General features: G+C 38.1%; 1 protein-coding gene across 1 annotated transcript in view; it reads left to right on the plus strand.

Moving 5' to 3' along the window:
• AKAP9 (A kinase (PRKA) anchor protein 9) overlaps window positions 1-14696 on the plus strand; it is a 117267-nt gene that overhangs the window by 14817 nt on the left and 87754 nt on the right. Inside the window, exon 3 of the mRNA XM_010131077.1 lies at window positions 11681-11935. Coding sequence (XP_010129379.1) covers window positions 11681-11935 — 255 coding nt within the window. The remainder of the gene's footprint in view (window positions 1-11680; window positions 11936-14696) is intronic.

A 14696-nucleotide genomic window follows, 5' to 3' on the forward strand; every position in this document is an offset into this window, starting at 1 on the left:
TGACTGTACTGGATTTATAGAAATCAACTTCAGTGAGTGTAAAAGCCTAACACTATAAACCTGTTGAATCAAATACAATATTGAAGGAAAAGCAGCTTTAAAATTGGAGGCTAGTACATAATTTTAATGCTGAGTAGCATGGGGACTAACTCTCTTTTGCCTTCTGTTCAGGAGGGCTGTATCTGCCTTTTACTTCCAGAAGACAACTTGTTTCACAAGGCTGATTTCATTAACAGTTGAGTGGGAAAAATGTACTTTAAAATCCTAACCAGATTTGTAATTGTACGACCTTACAAAAAATGTCGGTGCTGCAGCTTGCTTAAGAGTTCATCCTTATGAAATATTGTGCTAATTATGGCTTTCGGTCTAAGGACTTTTTTTCTGCCAAGTATATTTTGTAGGCATTACTTTAATCTGACCCAGTGGCTTTAAGGTGTGGTACCTTTGGCAAGTTGTAGGTCTTTTTTTGTTTGTTTCACTGTTACCTTCATGGGACTGGATTTATTGAACACAAACTTGATTTTGATTGCCTTGCATCTTCTAGGCCACTAGGGGATGCACAGCAATCTAGTTTCCATTCAGTTGGTGTCATGTAACCCACCTAACTTATTCTACTATGTGCCACCAAATGGCTTTGTTTTATGAGTTATTCTTCATTTCTGTCACAGTATCTGACAAGTTAGAATTTTTATTACTTTTCATTAAAATGAGAGGTATCATCTTGTAATACATCTAAGACTATGATAGGTAAGACTGCGTCACCTTTTGGAGCTCAGAAGTGTCATTTATTCTTTTGTCATAGCCCCTACCACTTTCCGATCAGTGGCTAAGGATTACTAAGATAAAATAATTTTATATCTTGATTTAAATCACCAAAGATCAAATTGTCCATTCACTTCCCAGAGTCTGTCTTTTGGTTGTGTCAGCAAAACGTATCGCATCCTGTGATTCAGTAGGCAAGCAATACTAAAATCATACCGTAGGCTCTCACGTACACTTTTAAAACAGGAACTGCTTTAGTTAATAGAACCTTCTCTAACAAACCCTGTCTACATTAGCATCTTGTTTAGAGTCCTGCACTTTAGGGAGCTTAATGTCCTTACATGGATGTCAGAGCTGAAGTTACCCATTGCCTTATGTGGTTACCAAAACACTCTGGAGAACTGGGTCCAGCAGGGTAGTAACTTACTAGCAGTTAGTACATATTAGTAAATTGCCAAAGTCTAGTGGTTTTGCATGTAGACATAAACATGGTGGCATGAAGAAAATCTTTGCAATGTTACAGTCTAGTGCTGAATTTTGTGGCTGTATTGGAGTTTATGACAATGCTGCAAGTTGGTTAGTGCCTGAGGATAAATATTGATATTTTTGTTTCTAAAGGGCTGTGAGATAACAAGTTCCTACAGTCCAATGAAGAGTACTGTAACTGTGTGGAAAGCAACTAATGCTTTCAGAGTATCTAAATCTTCATGTTAAGATTCATTTTGCAAGAATGAGTTGATATACGAACCCATCTGCTGAGTGCAGATTTTCGAAACGCTTTCATGAGGTGTGAGAACAGCATGGCAAAGCAGTGAAGTTTTCTAGTTCAAAAAGTTGGTGAAGGAAATCATATGACTCATTAAACACGAGCAGCTTAGCAAAGGAAGTAGTAAAACTTTTTTTTCCCTCATTCTTTTATAAGAATAAAATGTAACTGAAACATTTGTGTCTCCTTTGTTAAAATTTATTTGGCCAAATTTTAGCTCTGGCGTGGAATTTCCTGGCTTTGGCAAGCTGGATGATTCTAGGCTAAGGGAGGAGTGCAGGAAACATTTTTTTCTTTCTGGGGGCCAAAAGATAAACACATTCATTAATCCGTTCTTTAACATCGTGATAATTCCTCCTCTGTCCCCACCTCCCTTCAAGAATTGTTTCAAAAGGTTGTCAGACATTGAAGACTGACTTTGTCTCTGTGACGTTGTTTTTTTTTCAGACTAGCTGAAGAGAACTTGAGGACCAGTTTTTAAAGTAAAGTTGGTGTTAAACGTAAACCTAATGGAACAGATAGATGTGCACTTCTGTCAGTGTGTAACTTTATTGCCTTCCCGTTATTACTGAACCTTTGAAACTCTGGGCAAAAGCAGAAGGTAGGCTGTGCCTTTTGAGACAGCACCTGGCCGGTGATCTCCCTCACTCACTGCAGAGCAGACGAGGCTCTGTGTGTTGTCAGCTGCCTTGGGCTTGACATAACAAAGCCTTCCTATGTGTTTCATACTTCAAGCGTGGGTGATCCGTGCTTTCTTACAGAGCAGCATGAAACAACCTTTCTATTGCCTTCTCTTTTTTTTGTCACTGACAGCTTGGCCCGATCCACTTATTTCTTCTTCACTTGGAAGATTACCAGTGTGGGTCAGATGCTTTTTTCACTGGAGATCAGCAGAGGCACTTATACAGCATTCAGTATGGGAATGATAAAGTTAAAAAATTGATAGGAGCAATATATAAATCATGTATGTAGAAGTAGGTTAGGTAAGAGACCAGTTGGGCATTTTTTTTGGTAGTTGGTTTGAGGCATTACTTTTCCTGAAGCAGTCTAGCATTGAAATGCGTTTACTTACTTGGGTCTGTCATTGTAACTTTACTTGAGAGTATTTTCATATACTTAACTTCCATTCCTTGTCTAGAAAATAACCTGGCTGTAATGAACTTATCTGTTCCTAGGTCTGTTCCTATTTAAATTCTTGGGACATGGAAGAGCAGACCAGATCAGAACCACACTAATTCTCAGGCTTTCCAGCTCACAGTGCCATCTGGAGGGGTTCATTCAAGTTCAGTGCCCTTGGTTATTAGTACTGACAAGAGTGCTCTGTGACTTGATACAGACTGCTAAAAAGATGAAGGCAGTTACCCTGCATGCTGTTCCTCTCGCTGTCCTGAGCTGTCCTCTATGGTAATTCGCCTGAAACTGTGAATTGTGGTGATTCTATTGTTTTTCTTCAAGAGTACTCCAAACGAACAGCTGTCTCCGAAGCTGGAAGACCCTCAAGCTTGTATTAGGTAGAGAGTATAGCATTTCTTCTTTGGAAATTTTCATAGCCTTGTTGGCATCCTGTAATACTGGTGAGCCACTTAGGTCTCCCTAAAGAGAGATATTCTAAGGTCTTGCTTGTGTTATTTGGGAAAATCTGATTGTGAGTGCAACATAAAAAAAGTAGACTGGAAATACATCAATCCTGGGTGATTGTTTTTCTTGTTCATTCAGCCTAATGTTTCCCACTTTCAGCTTCTATTGAATGGAATGAAAAAACTAAAGTTCTGTTTGCTTCAAGCAGATCGAAACTTGCAAAGAACATTAATTCTTTTCTTACAGTTTGGATTTTCAGCTGTGTGACATAATATGTTGAAAATATTTGCAGGTTGCATGTTCAGTTACCTGCTTTCCATAGGTTTTTATCTCGGGATTTGGAGAGAATTGTGATACTCTCCCATTTGTTGATTAGCAGAACAGAATAATATAATAGAATCAATAGACTTCACTAGAAAGATGTCTGTTTATCCTCTTTGATAATTTTCCATTCATCTTGCTCTCAGTTATCCTTTTCTTAGTATAGGCATCAGGAACCTAGAAGATGGTAGCGGCACTGTGAATTTGCCTACACTTCAGGAGTTAGTGCTTTGGCAACATAATCCTCAGTGCTTAGACCTTTTGAGAATATGACAAAAAGTGACAAAGTGTCACTTCCTAATACAGTTAGCCTGTTCAACACCTCTTTAGGGGGCAGAGTATCAAGCTTTTGGTGGCCTAACAACAAATTAGTTTTAAACAGCCTAGGCAGGGCTTTATGGCATAAAACTCAGTGTTGCTGTCTTCCAGACTCTCTTCCTGATCCCTTTTGAACTGCTGCCATTGAACATAAAAATGTTATTGTATATTGAAATCATAAAACCAGGTCACAGCTGAGAGACAGGTAACAGCAGGTATTTTTTTCAGTTTTCCGGGGAAGGTGAAATAGATAACTTGAGACTTAAACCACAGCAGATCTCCAGCTTCTGAACAATGTCAAAATTTCAAATTCAGGTTGACCTTTGTGTTTTGTCCCCATTGGCTTGTAAGACACCCACCCAAGTCAAGACTTCATGGGATGTATCTGTGCTTTATAGACGATCAAAACAAATCCCACCCCAGGGCCCTGCTTTTCTAATTTGTGTGTCACTGAAAGCCTTTGTAGCACTAATTGCTAACCTGTGGTGAAGGGGAGTAATGACATCATTACTAGGACAGGTGAATCTTAAATTAATCCTTCACCTTTTAAGATAAGTTATCAGTCTGTCTTAGTCTAAATATTTTGGTTTCCGTTTCGTTCTCAGTAATCATTCAGAAAATATATGTTGTTATTCAGTGATGAGGATCAGGATCATCATAGTTGGAAAAGCCTGAGCCTTTCTATCGCAGGACCATTTATGATCTTCTGTGAGTTTCATGATGCACCTGTGTGTCACCTTGCACTTGCAGATAGAGTCTGTCTGATTCTGGGATATATCCTAGTTACAACTTGAACAGTACAATTTGCCACAGTGCGTGTTATGCATTCAGATGGAGGGTAGAACACACTCTTCAGCAGTCACTCTATACACAAAATAAATGCCCATTTCTCAGAAAAAAACTGTGGCTTTTGGTGGCAACTTACAAGCAACACCTGACAAAGAATGCTGTTTCACTTTTGCTTACCCTCCATGTGCTTGGTTGCAGATATACTGCTCCTATGGAGAATTTGAGTCTGCTAGACTGGAAGTTTAAGATATGCTTTCTGCTGTTAAATGCAACATTTAATTGAAGCACTGAAGCTAGGAGTTGTTTGCTAGGCTCACTGGGATTTTTTCCACTGTATTTGAGAATCTGGTCTCAAAATAACATGGTGTTATTGCTATCAAATTCTGTTTTACAAAAGAGAATTGCGTAGGGTCTTTTCAGACCCTTTTTCTTATAGGCGTCTAGAGTAATTTGAAGGAAGTTCCTCATGGTTTCTCTTCGTTGCTGCCCAGGCATGCTGCTCACTCACAGTTAGCTTGCTATCCACCAGGACTCAGGTTCTCTTCAGCAGTGCTATGCACCAGGCCAGTCAGTGTCCAGCTGTTACTGTTGTGTGGGATAATTCTATTCCAGGCGCAGGAGTTGATGTTTATCTTTGTTAAATCTCATGCAGTTCCTGTTGGCTTAAGTCTTCCAGCGTGTGGAGGGCTCTCTGTATGGTCGTTCTTCCTTCTGGTGTAGCTGGCTTTCCTCCAGTTCAGTGTCATCCATGAGCTTGGTTAAGGTGTATTCAATTTCATCGTTTAGATTATCTATAGAGATACTGAATATCATAGGACTGCCAATTTGACTTTGAGCCATTAACCACCACTCTGAGCTACAGACAAGAAGATTCAGAAATCCTTGCTTTCTCAATATTGTCTAAGTGATCTAAAGATGACCTGATCCAGCACAGAGCATTTTTCCCTGGATACCAGACTGTTTGAGAACATCTGACAATGAGCAAGTCCCGTTCTGTGAGTAGGACAGATTCAGCTGAAGTTTAAGCAGTATCTGAAGTTTAAGCAGTATTTTGAAACTGTTGTAGTTGAGAAATGTGAGACCAAGATGTAGATCTTCATTCATGCTTTTACTGTGCAGTGTAGAAATGAAAAAGAATAATTACTTGCCTGTAACAGCTTCTCCGATGTTCCTTTTTCTTGTCAGTCTGTAAGTTCACAACTTCTGTATTTCTTCTTCAAATGAATTTTAAAAAGACACAGAGTTTTGGTACTGAAGAGGAGCTGAGAGGTGAACAGTCCCTGCTCTTTCTGTAAGAGGTGCTTATGCAGTGCTGAGTTTGAGATGTAAGCATGCCATGTTAGTAAGTTGAAATTTGAAGCTAATAATGTTTGTCTACAGGTACATAAAATATAATTGTACAACTATACTTGTAGAGTACAACTTGTGCAACTGTACTTGCACTACCTATAAACTTCTTGTCTTAGCAATTAGAAGTTGTTTTTTAAACAGTAAGTACAGCAAATATTGTTTATTTTACTTCATAACAGCCTTATTGAAATCGATTCAATTCCTGTTAACTGCAGTACCTCTGAAAATGAGACTATCCAGATCTAATACATTGTCTGAGAATGTTAAGGAATAGTAAGCAATTCTAAGGCATCATCCAGTTTCAACTGGGGCTTAGTGTGTTTCTGTTTTAAAAAATCTTTTATGCATGTGAAATAAAAATACAGCTATTTATGCTTTGTAAATGTAACTTTTGTAATTGTCATGGATTTTTTCAGTATTTTCTTGTGCTGCTACATGAGAGTGATTAAATGCTGTGGCTTTTGTTCAGATATTTTACTTACAATTTTAAATGCTTAAGAGGAGATTAAGTTTTGCATCTGTTGGAGCTAGAGTTTATTTTGACATGCACTTCTACTCTAGGAATAGTTCAGTCAGATCATATTTGAAATTAATTGATGGATAGCGTGTCCCAGTAACCTGGATTGCTGACAGAATTGCCAAGGGTCAGAATGTGCTGAAGATAGTTGAATAAATAAATAATGTTGCTGTTGTAATTACAGCAGTGCTTTAACTGTCATAATTGACACGGTTTACACAAGTAATCCCCACCACTCTGCAAGTTAGTTCCCTTCTGTCTCAAGAATATTTAGTTCCTAGTAGTGGTGAAGTCTCCTCTGCTTTTCTGACTTTCTGCTGGTTGGAAGATGGCAGCATTTAAAAGCTGAGGTGATGTTGTACCAGGTGTCTGTAATTTTGCTCCGGTCTGTCATGTGAGATTGGTGCTAGAATGTTCTGGGATTCATAAGCAGAAAGAAGTTATAATGAGACCTAGATAAATAAATATATCCTCCAAATATCTTAAGTTCTTCTGCTCTGTTGTTCTTTCACTGTGGGAAGAGATGTTGAAAAGGATACCCGTTACTTATCTGCATGCTGCACTGCTGTAGTGTTGTGACTTTCGATAGGTGTGTTTCTGTTTATGAGAGGCAACATGTCTTGTGGTTTGCTGATTATAAGAGATGTTGTAACAGCATCCACAGAATTTAGTGCTAAAATCCAGTCACTTCCCATTTTTGACACTAATGGGAAGCTGAGCAACTGTTTTAAATCACGCTTCTGGAAATCTGAAAATAAACATGTAATTCTTCCTGCACACTTTTATTGCAGGTTGTTATGCATTAATAGGAAAGAAACAGCTTTATTCTCAGTGTTTAGCTTAAAACTTCAGTTTATTTATTACAATTAAGAACTTAATTGTACACTGGATACTTAACAACAAACATGGACTCCATAATACAATTTTTTTAATTGATATAAAGTGTCTGTTTCCAAGAGGATTGCTTTTTTGCCTAGAAGCAGGACTTGGAAAACCTATGAGCTGGAAATTTCAAGCTGTAGATTATTCTAGATGCAAAACCTGAGAGTCAAGGATAAGGAGCAAATTCAGCTGTTACTCACTACTGGAAAACAATGATGAAATTTTTAACAGGTTTCAATACTGATTGGAGGATCCAAGGTCTTACCAGCACAATGGGAAAAGCTGGAGGCCATGTGCTCACAGATAAGTGGATAGTGAAAGATAACTTGCTCCAGATAGGTTTCAGCATATCTGAAAAATGAAGGTAAAATGTGTCATGGCTGACTCTGTCCCTAATGCCTTCCCAGGGTAAGGTGCTCGTCTCTGTCATTTCTCAGAGGTGGATCAATGCAGAGGGCCTGTTCTCAGTGTCCTTCAACTTCTGCTTTTGGATTCTTTGTCCTCCACGAGTAACTCCTGTGTTTATATTTTTTGGTTTTGTTTGCAACTTTTGTAGAGACTTGACATTGTTTCAAAACTGCAGAATCAGAACTGACAGAAACAGCAATAAGTTCTTCACAGACTTAGTTGTCAAGCTGATAAGCCTGGAAAACAGAAGTGGTGAGTTGACCTTAGCTGGATGCCAGGGTCCCGCCAAAGCCTCTCTATCACTCCCCCTCCTCAGCTGGACAGAGGAGAGAAAATATAGTGAAAAGCTCGTGGGTTAAGACAAGGACAGGGAGACATCACTCACCCGTTACTGTCACAAGCAAAATAGACTCAACTTGGGGAGAAAAATTAATCTAACTTATTACCAATCAAACCAGAGTAGGATAATGAAAAGTAAACCTAAATTTTAAAAAGACCTTCCCCCACTCCTCTGTTCTTCTCAGGCTAAAATTTATTCCCAATATTCTCTACCTCCTCCACCCCAGCAGCAACAGGGGGATAGGGAGTAGGGGTTGCAGTCAGTTCATCACACCTTGTTTTTGCTGCTCATTCCTCCTCAGAGCGAGGAGTCCTTACACTCTTCCCCCACTCCAGCATGGGGTCCTTCCCACAGATGACAGCTCTTCACAAACTTCTCCAGCTTGGGTCCTTCCTACGGGCTGCAGTTCTTCATGAACTGCTCCAGTGTGGGTTCCTTCCACAGGGTCACAAGTCCTGCTGGCGAACGTGCTCCAGTATGGTTCTCCACACATCCAAAGGTCCTGCCAGGAGCCTGCTCCATCACAGGCTTCCCTCAGGGTATCCTCTCTTGGGCATCCACTTGCTCCAGTGTGGGATCCTCCATGGGCTGCAGGTGGATATCTGTGCCACCATTAATCTCCATGGGCTGCAAGGGGGCAGCCTGCCTCACCATGGTCTTCACCGTGAGCTGCAGGGTTATCTCTGCTCCAGTGCCTGGATTACCTTCTCTATCTCCTCCTTCAGTGGCCTTGGTGTCTGTCTGCAGAGGTGTTTCTGTGACATATTCTCACTCCTCTTTCTGGCTGCAATTGCATGGGTTGGTTTTTTTGCCCTTTCTTAAATAAGTTATCACAGAGGTGTTACTACTATTGCTGATTGGCTTGGCCTTGGCAAGCAGTGGGTCCATATTGGAGCTGGCTGGCATTGGCTTTTTTGGACATAGGAAAAACTTCTAGCAGCTTCTTGCAGAAGCCACCCCTGTAGCTCGCCTGCTACCAAAAACTTGCCATGCAAACCCAATACAACAAGGTAAGGGAACGTGTATTTGTATCAGCTTGTATTTCTTTCACATTTTGTTCACACTGAAAAAAAAAATCTAGAAGTGGAAGTATTTTTCTGTTTTAATTAAAGTTTTAATTCAACAAAATTTATTTTCCTTAGTTCCCATGACTGCTGGTGGACTGTTTCCTGAGTCCCATTTTCTGAAGGAATTAGGTATCTGAGACTCCTCTGTCTTGATGTGAGCATCACAGAGTGTATTTGTTCAGCAACAGCTTTTTGTTATGCTGCTTCTTTCATTTCTAGTATTTTAAATTTGATTAAAAATGTGAAATGTTTTATTAGTAGCTGGACAGTCTTGTGTATACATGAATGTGCAGAGTAAAAAGTGCTGTGATTTGTGCATGCATCCATCACTAATAGTGTAGTTACTGCCAAAGTATTAAATGCTCATACAGAAATTGTCAGTTGAGAACTTACATAATAGAAAAAAAAAATCTGACAGTTTGGTTTGCATATGCATTTAGCTTTCATATGTGCCCATCTTCAGCAATGTATAAACAGAAGAAATTAAGGTCTGTTTATAACTGCCATGGTTAATCTGTTAATTCCAAAGAAGTGGAAGTTGACAATTTAATTTTGAAAGGAAAGAAATTGGGCATGCCCAGATCCCTCAGCTAAAATGTGCAAAGGAGAGACATAGAGTAATTCACTTGTCCTTGAGCTATGTGTCTAAATTTGTAGACAAATAAAGACTGTGAAGCTGCTTTTAAAAAGCCAACTTAATTTTCCATTACAGAAGGTTTCAATCAAATGGGGGGAGAGAGTTCTTGACCAGTGGCACTACAAGTCTTTCATTATTTAAAAAAAAAAAGAAAAAAGAAATATCAGTAGTTACACTTACATCAGGTTTTCTGCTTTATGTCATTGTGGCAGCTGGACAAATTCTGCTTGTCTTTTGGATAAATGGGAAACTTTTGAGCAATTTTAGGAGAATGCCGTAATGTCCTAAGGAGACAACTGAAACCTTCACCCTTGCCATTTTTGAGAAGCTAAATCTATGGCTTTTTTTTTTTTCCTGAAGCTTTGAAGTCAGGAGGAGGCCTGTTCAGAATTCGTGTTTATACACTTTAATAGATTTTTGGTGAAATAGTGATAGTTGCCTATTTTAAAAATAGGAAGAAAAATCATGTAGTTGAACTAATTAGAGATGTGGTAGGGAGGAAGTAAGTATTAAATAAGTAGGTGAGCATATTTGGCTCATCAAATCTTCAGGTCCTTCTCCAGTAAACAGAGCAGGAGCCATATGCCAAGCTGTCAGTTGTTGCTAAGAATGGAGAGGAGGCTGAAGAAATCCATGAAGAAATAAAGGGCCATAAGCATAAATTAGCCAGAAGTCAGAACTGATCCGTCAGTGATGCATTTATTAAGATTGGATCTTCTCGGCTGTCTTGGGACCAGATGAGAACTAGAGAGTACTTCAAGAGATTGCTCACACTGTTATCGAACGGTGACTGGGAAGGGGGTTCTGTGTGTCCTGCTTGATTTGGGTGTTGCTGAAGAGGTCGGATGGAAGCTTGGCTTTCTCGATTGGTGAATATCCTGAGCAAACGTGCTATCTTTTCTGTAGTTTTTTCTTAAAATTGCAGCAGATTTGAAAAAAAACCTTGATATTTGGGTATTAGTTGATGTAAAAAGTATTTAAAGCTTTAGGGTCTTTATTTCCGTGCTTTATATTTACACTGGAGCTACATTTCTGAAACATTTTGTAGCACTCAATTAATGCTGGACTCTTCAACTGGAAAATAATGATTTTCATTTCCAGATTTTATTGGTAGGATCTGTTTAAATTTTAATTGGTAAAACTTGCCATGCTTTTTCTTATTTGAACAGAAATTCTGTTCTTGTTAAGAAAAAAATATTTTAAATGGATTTTCTTGTGTAAACCACTATAAAGTGATTAAAAGTGCTAAGCTCTTCAAAAGGCAGTGTCTTACAGTATTTGAATAGCTTACATACTAATTGGTTTTTCAACTGTGTGCCTGGCTCACCTGTGACTTTTTGTTCATCAGCATGTTTTGCTACAAGGTAGTGTATCTTGTAATTTGCTCACTGTTTGTTTTTAGGCTATTCCCTCATGTTTTGCTATCTCTTTATGATGTTTTCAGTAACTTGATCTGCTTTTTGAGTTCTAACAAACTTTTTATAAAACTTCATATGATACTTGGTGGAAGAGTGGTTTGCTTTTATCTGTTTCTGGTATAAAAATTAGAAGTTATTTCTGTAAATTAATTTTGAGATGTTTATTACTATAAAATGGAAAAATTAGATCAGAACTGCATTTATCCTCTGTGACATTTGTACCTTTGCCTTTGCATGTTTTGATTCTAGGTATCAGTCTGTAGAAGAGTAACTTACTAGTATAAAGCCAGAAAGGAATTCATTAATAGGTTGTTGGTTTACATTTAAGAATTTTTTTTTAAAGCAGACTACATAGGTGTGAGAAGAATCTGAATGTGTTTCTGATGTGCAGTGTTAACTTCAAACTTGTTTTCTGTGGTGATTAGTTTGAAGCTTTATGCAGAACATCTGGTAAGCCTTTGTAGAGCATGTCATTAGTAATAAAGAGGAAAACTTTCGCCTTTAACAAGATTTTGTCTTCTATACAGCTTGCCCAATTTAGGCAGCGGAAGGCACAAACTGATGGTCAGAATGGATCAAAGAAGCAGAAAAAAAAGAAGAAAACAGCAAACATCAAAGATGAAGAATCAATACAAGATGGAATTGATACAGATCGATCTCGAGGTGATGAAACATCCATATGCAGCAACCAAAGGGGAGCAGCTGCTACTGCTGACTTTGCTATTATCAGAACTTTGCATAGTGGAGAAATTCTCAAACACAACCAGGCTTACAACATTGAGGTAAGTTTGTCTCAGACTGTAAACAATTACTTTGCAGGCAGCAAAATATTCCATTAATTTTCAGTGGGAAATAAACAAATTATATGAGATTTTGGATATTATTTCCTTTCCTCCGCTGTCTGTCGTTAATATGTCCAGAGAAGGCACTTCCTAACTGCCTGCTGGCATCATGTTTTCTCTGATAGACAGTGTACTGTAGATTATGGAAAGTTTGTTGCTAGTGCTATATTCCCTGAATAGGCAAAAATTTAGGCTTAATTTTATGCATTTTGTTTTATTAAAAATGGAATTTTTTTATCACTGCAGCTATGGTTACAGCAAAATGCAAAACTGAACATTCTAGTATTCTTACTGTAATTTGATCCTTTCTGGTTAATGAGGAAGAAAAATTAATTTAGAAAACACTATTGAGAACTGTATGGCTTAAAAGGTTGATAAACAGATACTGCTACTACTTATTGACAGGCTTGCTAGTGCTTGAAAGTACATGCTCCTGGAAGGTTGTAAGATGCCTCGTGTGATATACCCTGGCAGTCCCGTTCAGTTCTGAATAGATGTGAATTCACACATAGTAATATGTTGTTCCAGATACGAAGGCAAGAGGTGCTGATGTTACTTACAGAATATCTTACTCCATTCATGAAAGCAGTTGCCTCTAAAAGGATGTGAGTGGCATTCTGAACAAGCAGCTCAATGCATATTGCCAGCTCTGTGCACTCTTTTCTGAGAGATGTAGTACAGATGAATGCTCTGCATTTTGACTTGTCAGTCCTGTGCTAGGATAGACCATTTGTAACTATTTTGACTCCATTACCTCATTTCCAGCTGCTAAGCGACAGAGAAATGACACTTTTCAAAAATTTCTTGCATTTGTGTTTAAAAAAAAAAAAATACCCCTACAGACTAAATCATACATACGAATAAAAACTTCTAAAGCAATCCATTTATCTTACAATTTTAAGTCTACAGGATATCATAAAACTAGATATTTTGAACTTTATAGATACATGCCTTTAATATGTAGCTTTCCATGCTTAGAAAGTTCATGTTAGGGCTTCAGAACTGTGGTAACGCAATAAACTGTTCAATTCAGCTTTTCCTGGAGGAGACAATAAATTGTTTTAAGAGTATTTAAAATCAGAATGACTGTTTTTGTAGGTGAATATGAGACTTTTTTACCTTTTAGGAAAAGAGAAAGCTGTACTTTATGAAATGCAGCAGGTTATCTACAGCTAAGGAGAGACGACCGCTAGGGCAGAGAGCTCTTTAGAAGGAATCACTTAAACTGTTGTTTTAACAATATTATAGTCTACATAAATGTGATAACTGTATGAAGAAACTTTCTTAATCAAATGTATTTTGAAGTACTTCATGATTGCATGTTACAGATGGACTCTGATGTATTTGCTCTCATTCAGAATAAATCTCTCTACTGCAATTAGAGGAGCAGGTTGAAGTACAGAATCATAGAATAATTTAGGTTGGAAGGGACCTCTGAGGTCATCTAGTAGAATCCTGTGCTTAAAGGAGGTCTAATTAGATCGGGTTGGTCCTAGCAGCCTGTGTTGGCCCCTGAATGCTAACAGTACAAGACATAGATGATTTTAAAAAGGGAAAAAGAATCTGTGCTTGCAGTGGCTAAAGATTGGACACATTCTAAAGATTGGGTATGATTTTTCTGAGGTTTGCCTTATTCCCAAAACAACTTACCTTATGTTTAAATAAATATAGAGATGCAAAAGGTCTTTTAGTTTGTTGAGTTTTTGTTTTGTTTTTAAATGTAGTTGTAAAAGAATAAGCATGGTGATTAGTGTTTATATGTAATTTGCTTTTCCTGAGTTACTTGTGTCTTCATGACTTCTAAATATTCCCTTCTACCCAAAAAAGGACTACTCCCAATTGGGAAAACATTTTTCTTTGTTACACATTGTCTGTGGCCTGCTTAGTCATGTTAAATAAGTAAGTGATATTGTGGAGTTGGAAGATGATTGCTGAAGTCTCTATCTGTGCTGTATTAATAGATGAGTAAAAAATTTGAAATAGTTTCACTGAATTTCATAACCTTCCAGTTTTAGTCTTGTGAGTGCAATGATTTGGACAGAGAGCCTGTATTTCAGTAATTGGATTTGAGCTTGCTTAGTCGAAATGGCAGCCAGTGTAATAGGCAGTTTCAGGCTAATCTCTGCAATGGAGAATTACAGACAGCTTCTTTGAGCTGTTTGCTTTTTCACCCAGCATTAATTCTTTATAGGCTGCTATGGTAGGAGAGTCAGGCAAGATTACTGGAGGCATTATGCAGGATTATTTTCTAGCTGTGTTTTGATTCCGCTTACTTATTTCCTCTTTACTGGAATTCATATTTAGAATTGTTCTGTCTGTACCTCAGAAGAGACACAGAACATCTGACTATCCTGCCTATCTATCTAAAAATCCTGACTGGGGTGGGGTCTTTTGTGGTAGTTTTGTGGATAGATGTTTATCTCCCTGCAGTTTTTCCAGTATGATTTCTTAGTCTCCAGTGGAACTAGCATGTCCAAATACAAATAACAAAAAGTTCTCTTACTCAATATGAATAACAGAAAGTGAAATAGAGAGACTCCTGGGAGTTTATTTCCCATCTAAAGTCAGACAAGTTCCTTTTCAGAGAGGGCAAAGGTCTTTGGAGAATTCAGGTTATGGGGGTTTTTTTGTGTGTGTGGTTTTTGTTTGGGTTTGGTTTTTCTTTTACTTTTTTTTTTCTTTTATCTTCGTAAATTGGGTG

This window comes from Buceros rhinoceros, unplaced genomic scaffold, assembly GCF_000710305.1.
Source record: "Buceros rhinoceros silvestris isolate BGI_N320 unplaced genomic scaffold, ASM71030v1 scaffold8232, whole genome shotgun sequence".
In the NCBI taxonomy this organism is placed as follows: domain Eukaryota; kingdom Metazoa; phylum Chordata; class Aves; order Bucerotiformes; family Bucerotidae; genus Buceros; species Buceros rhinoceros.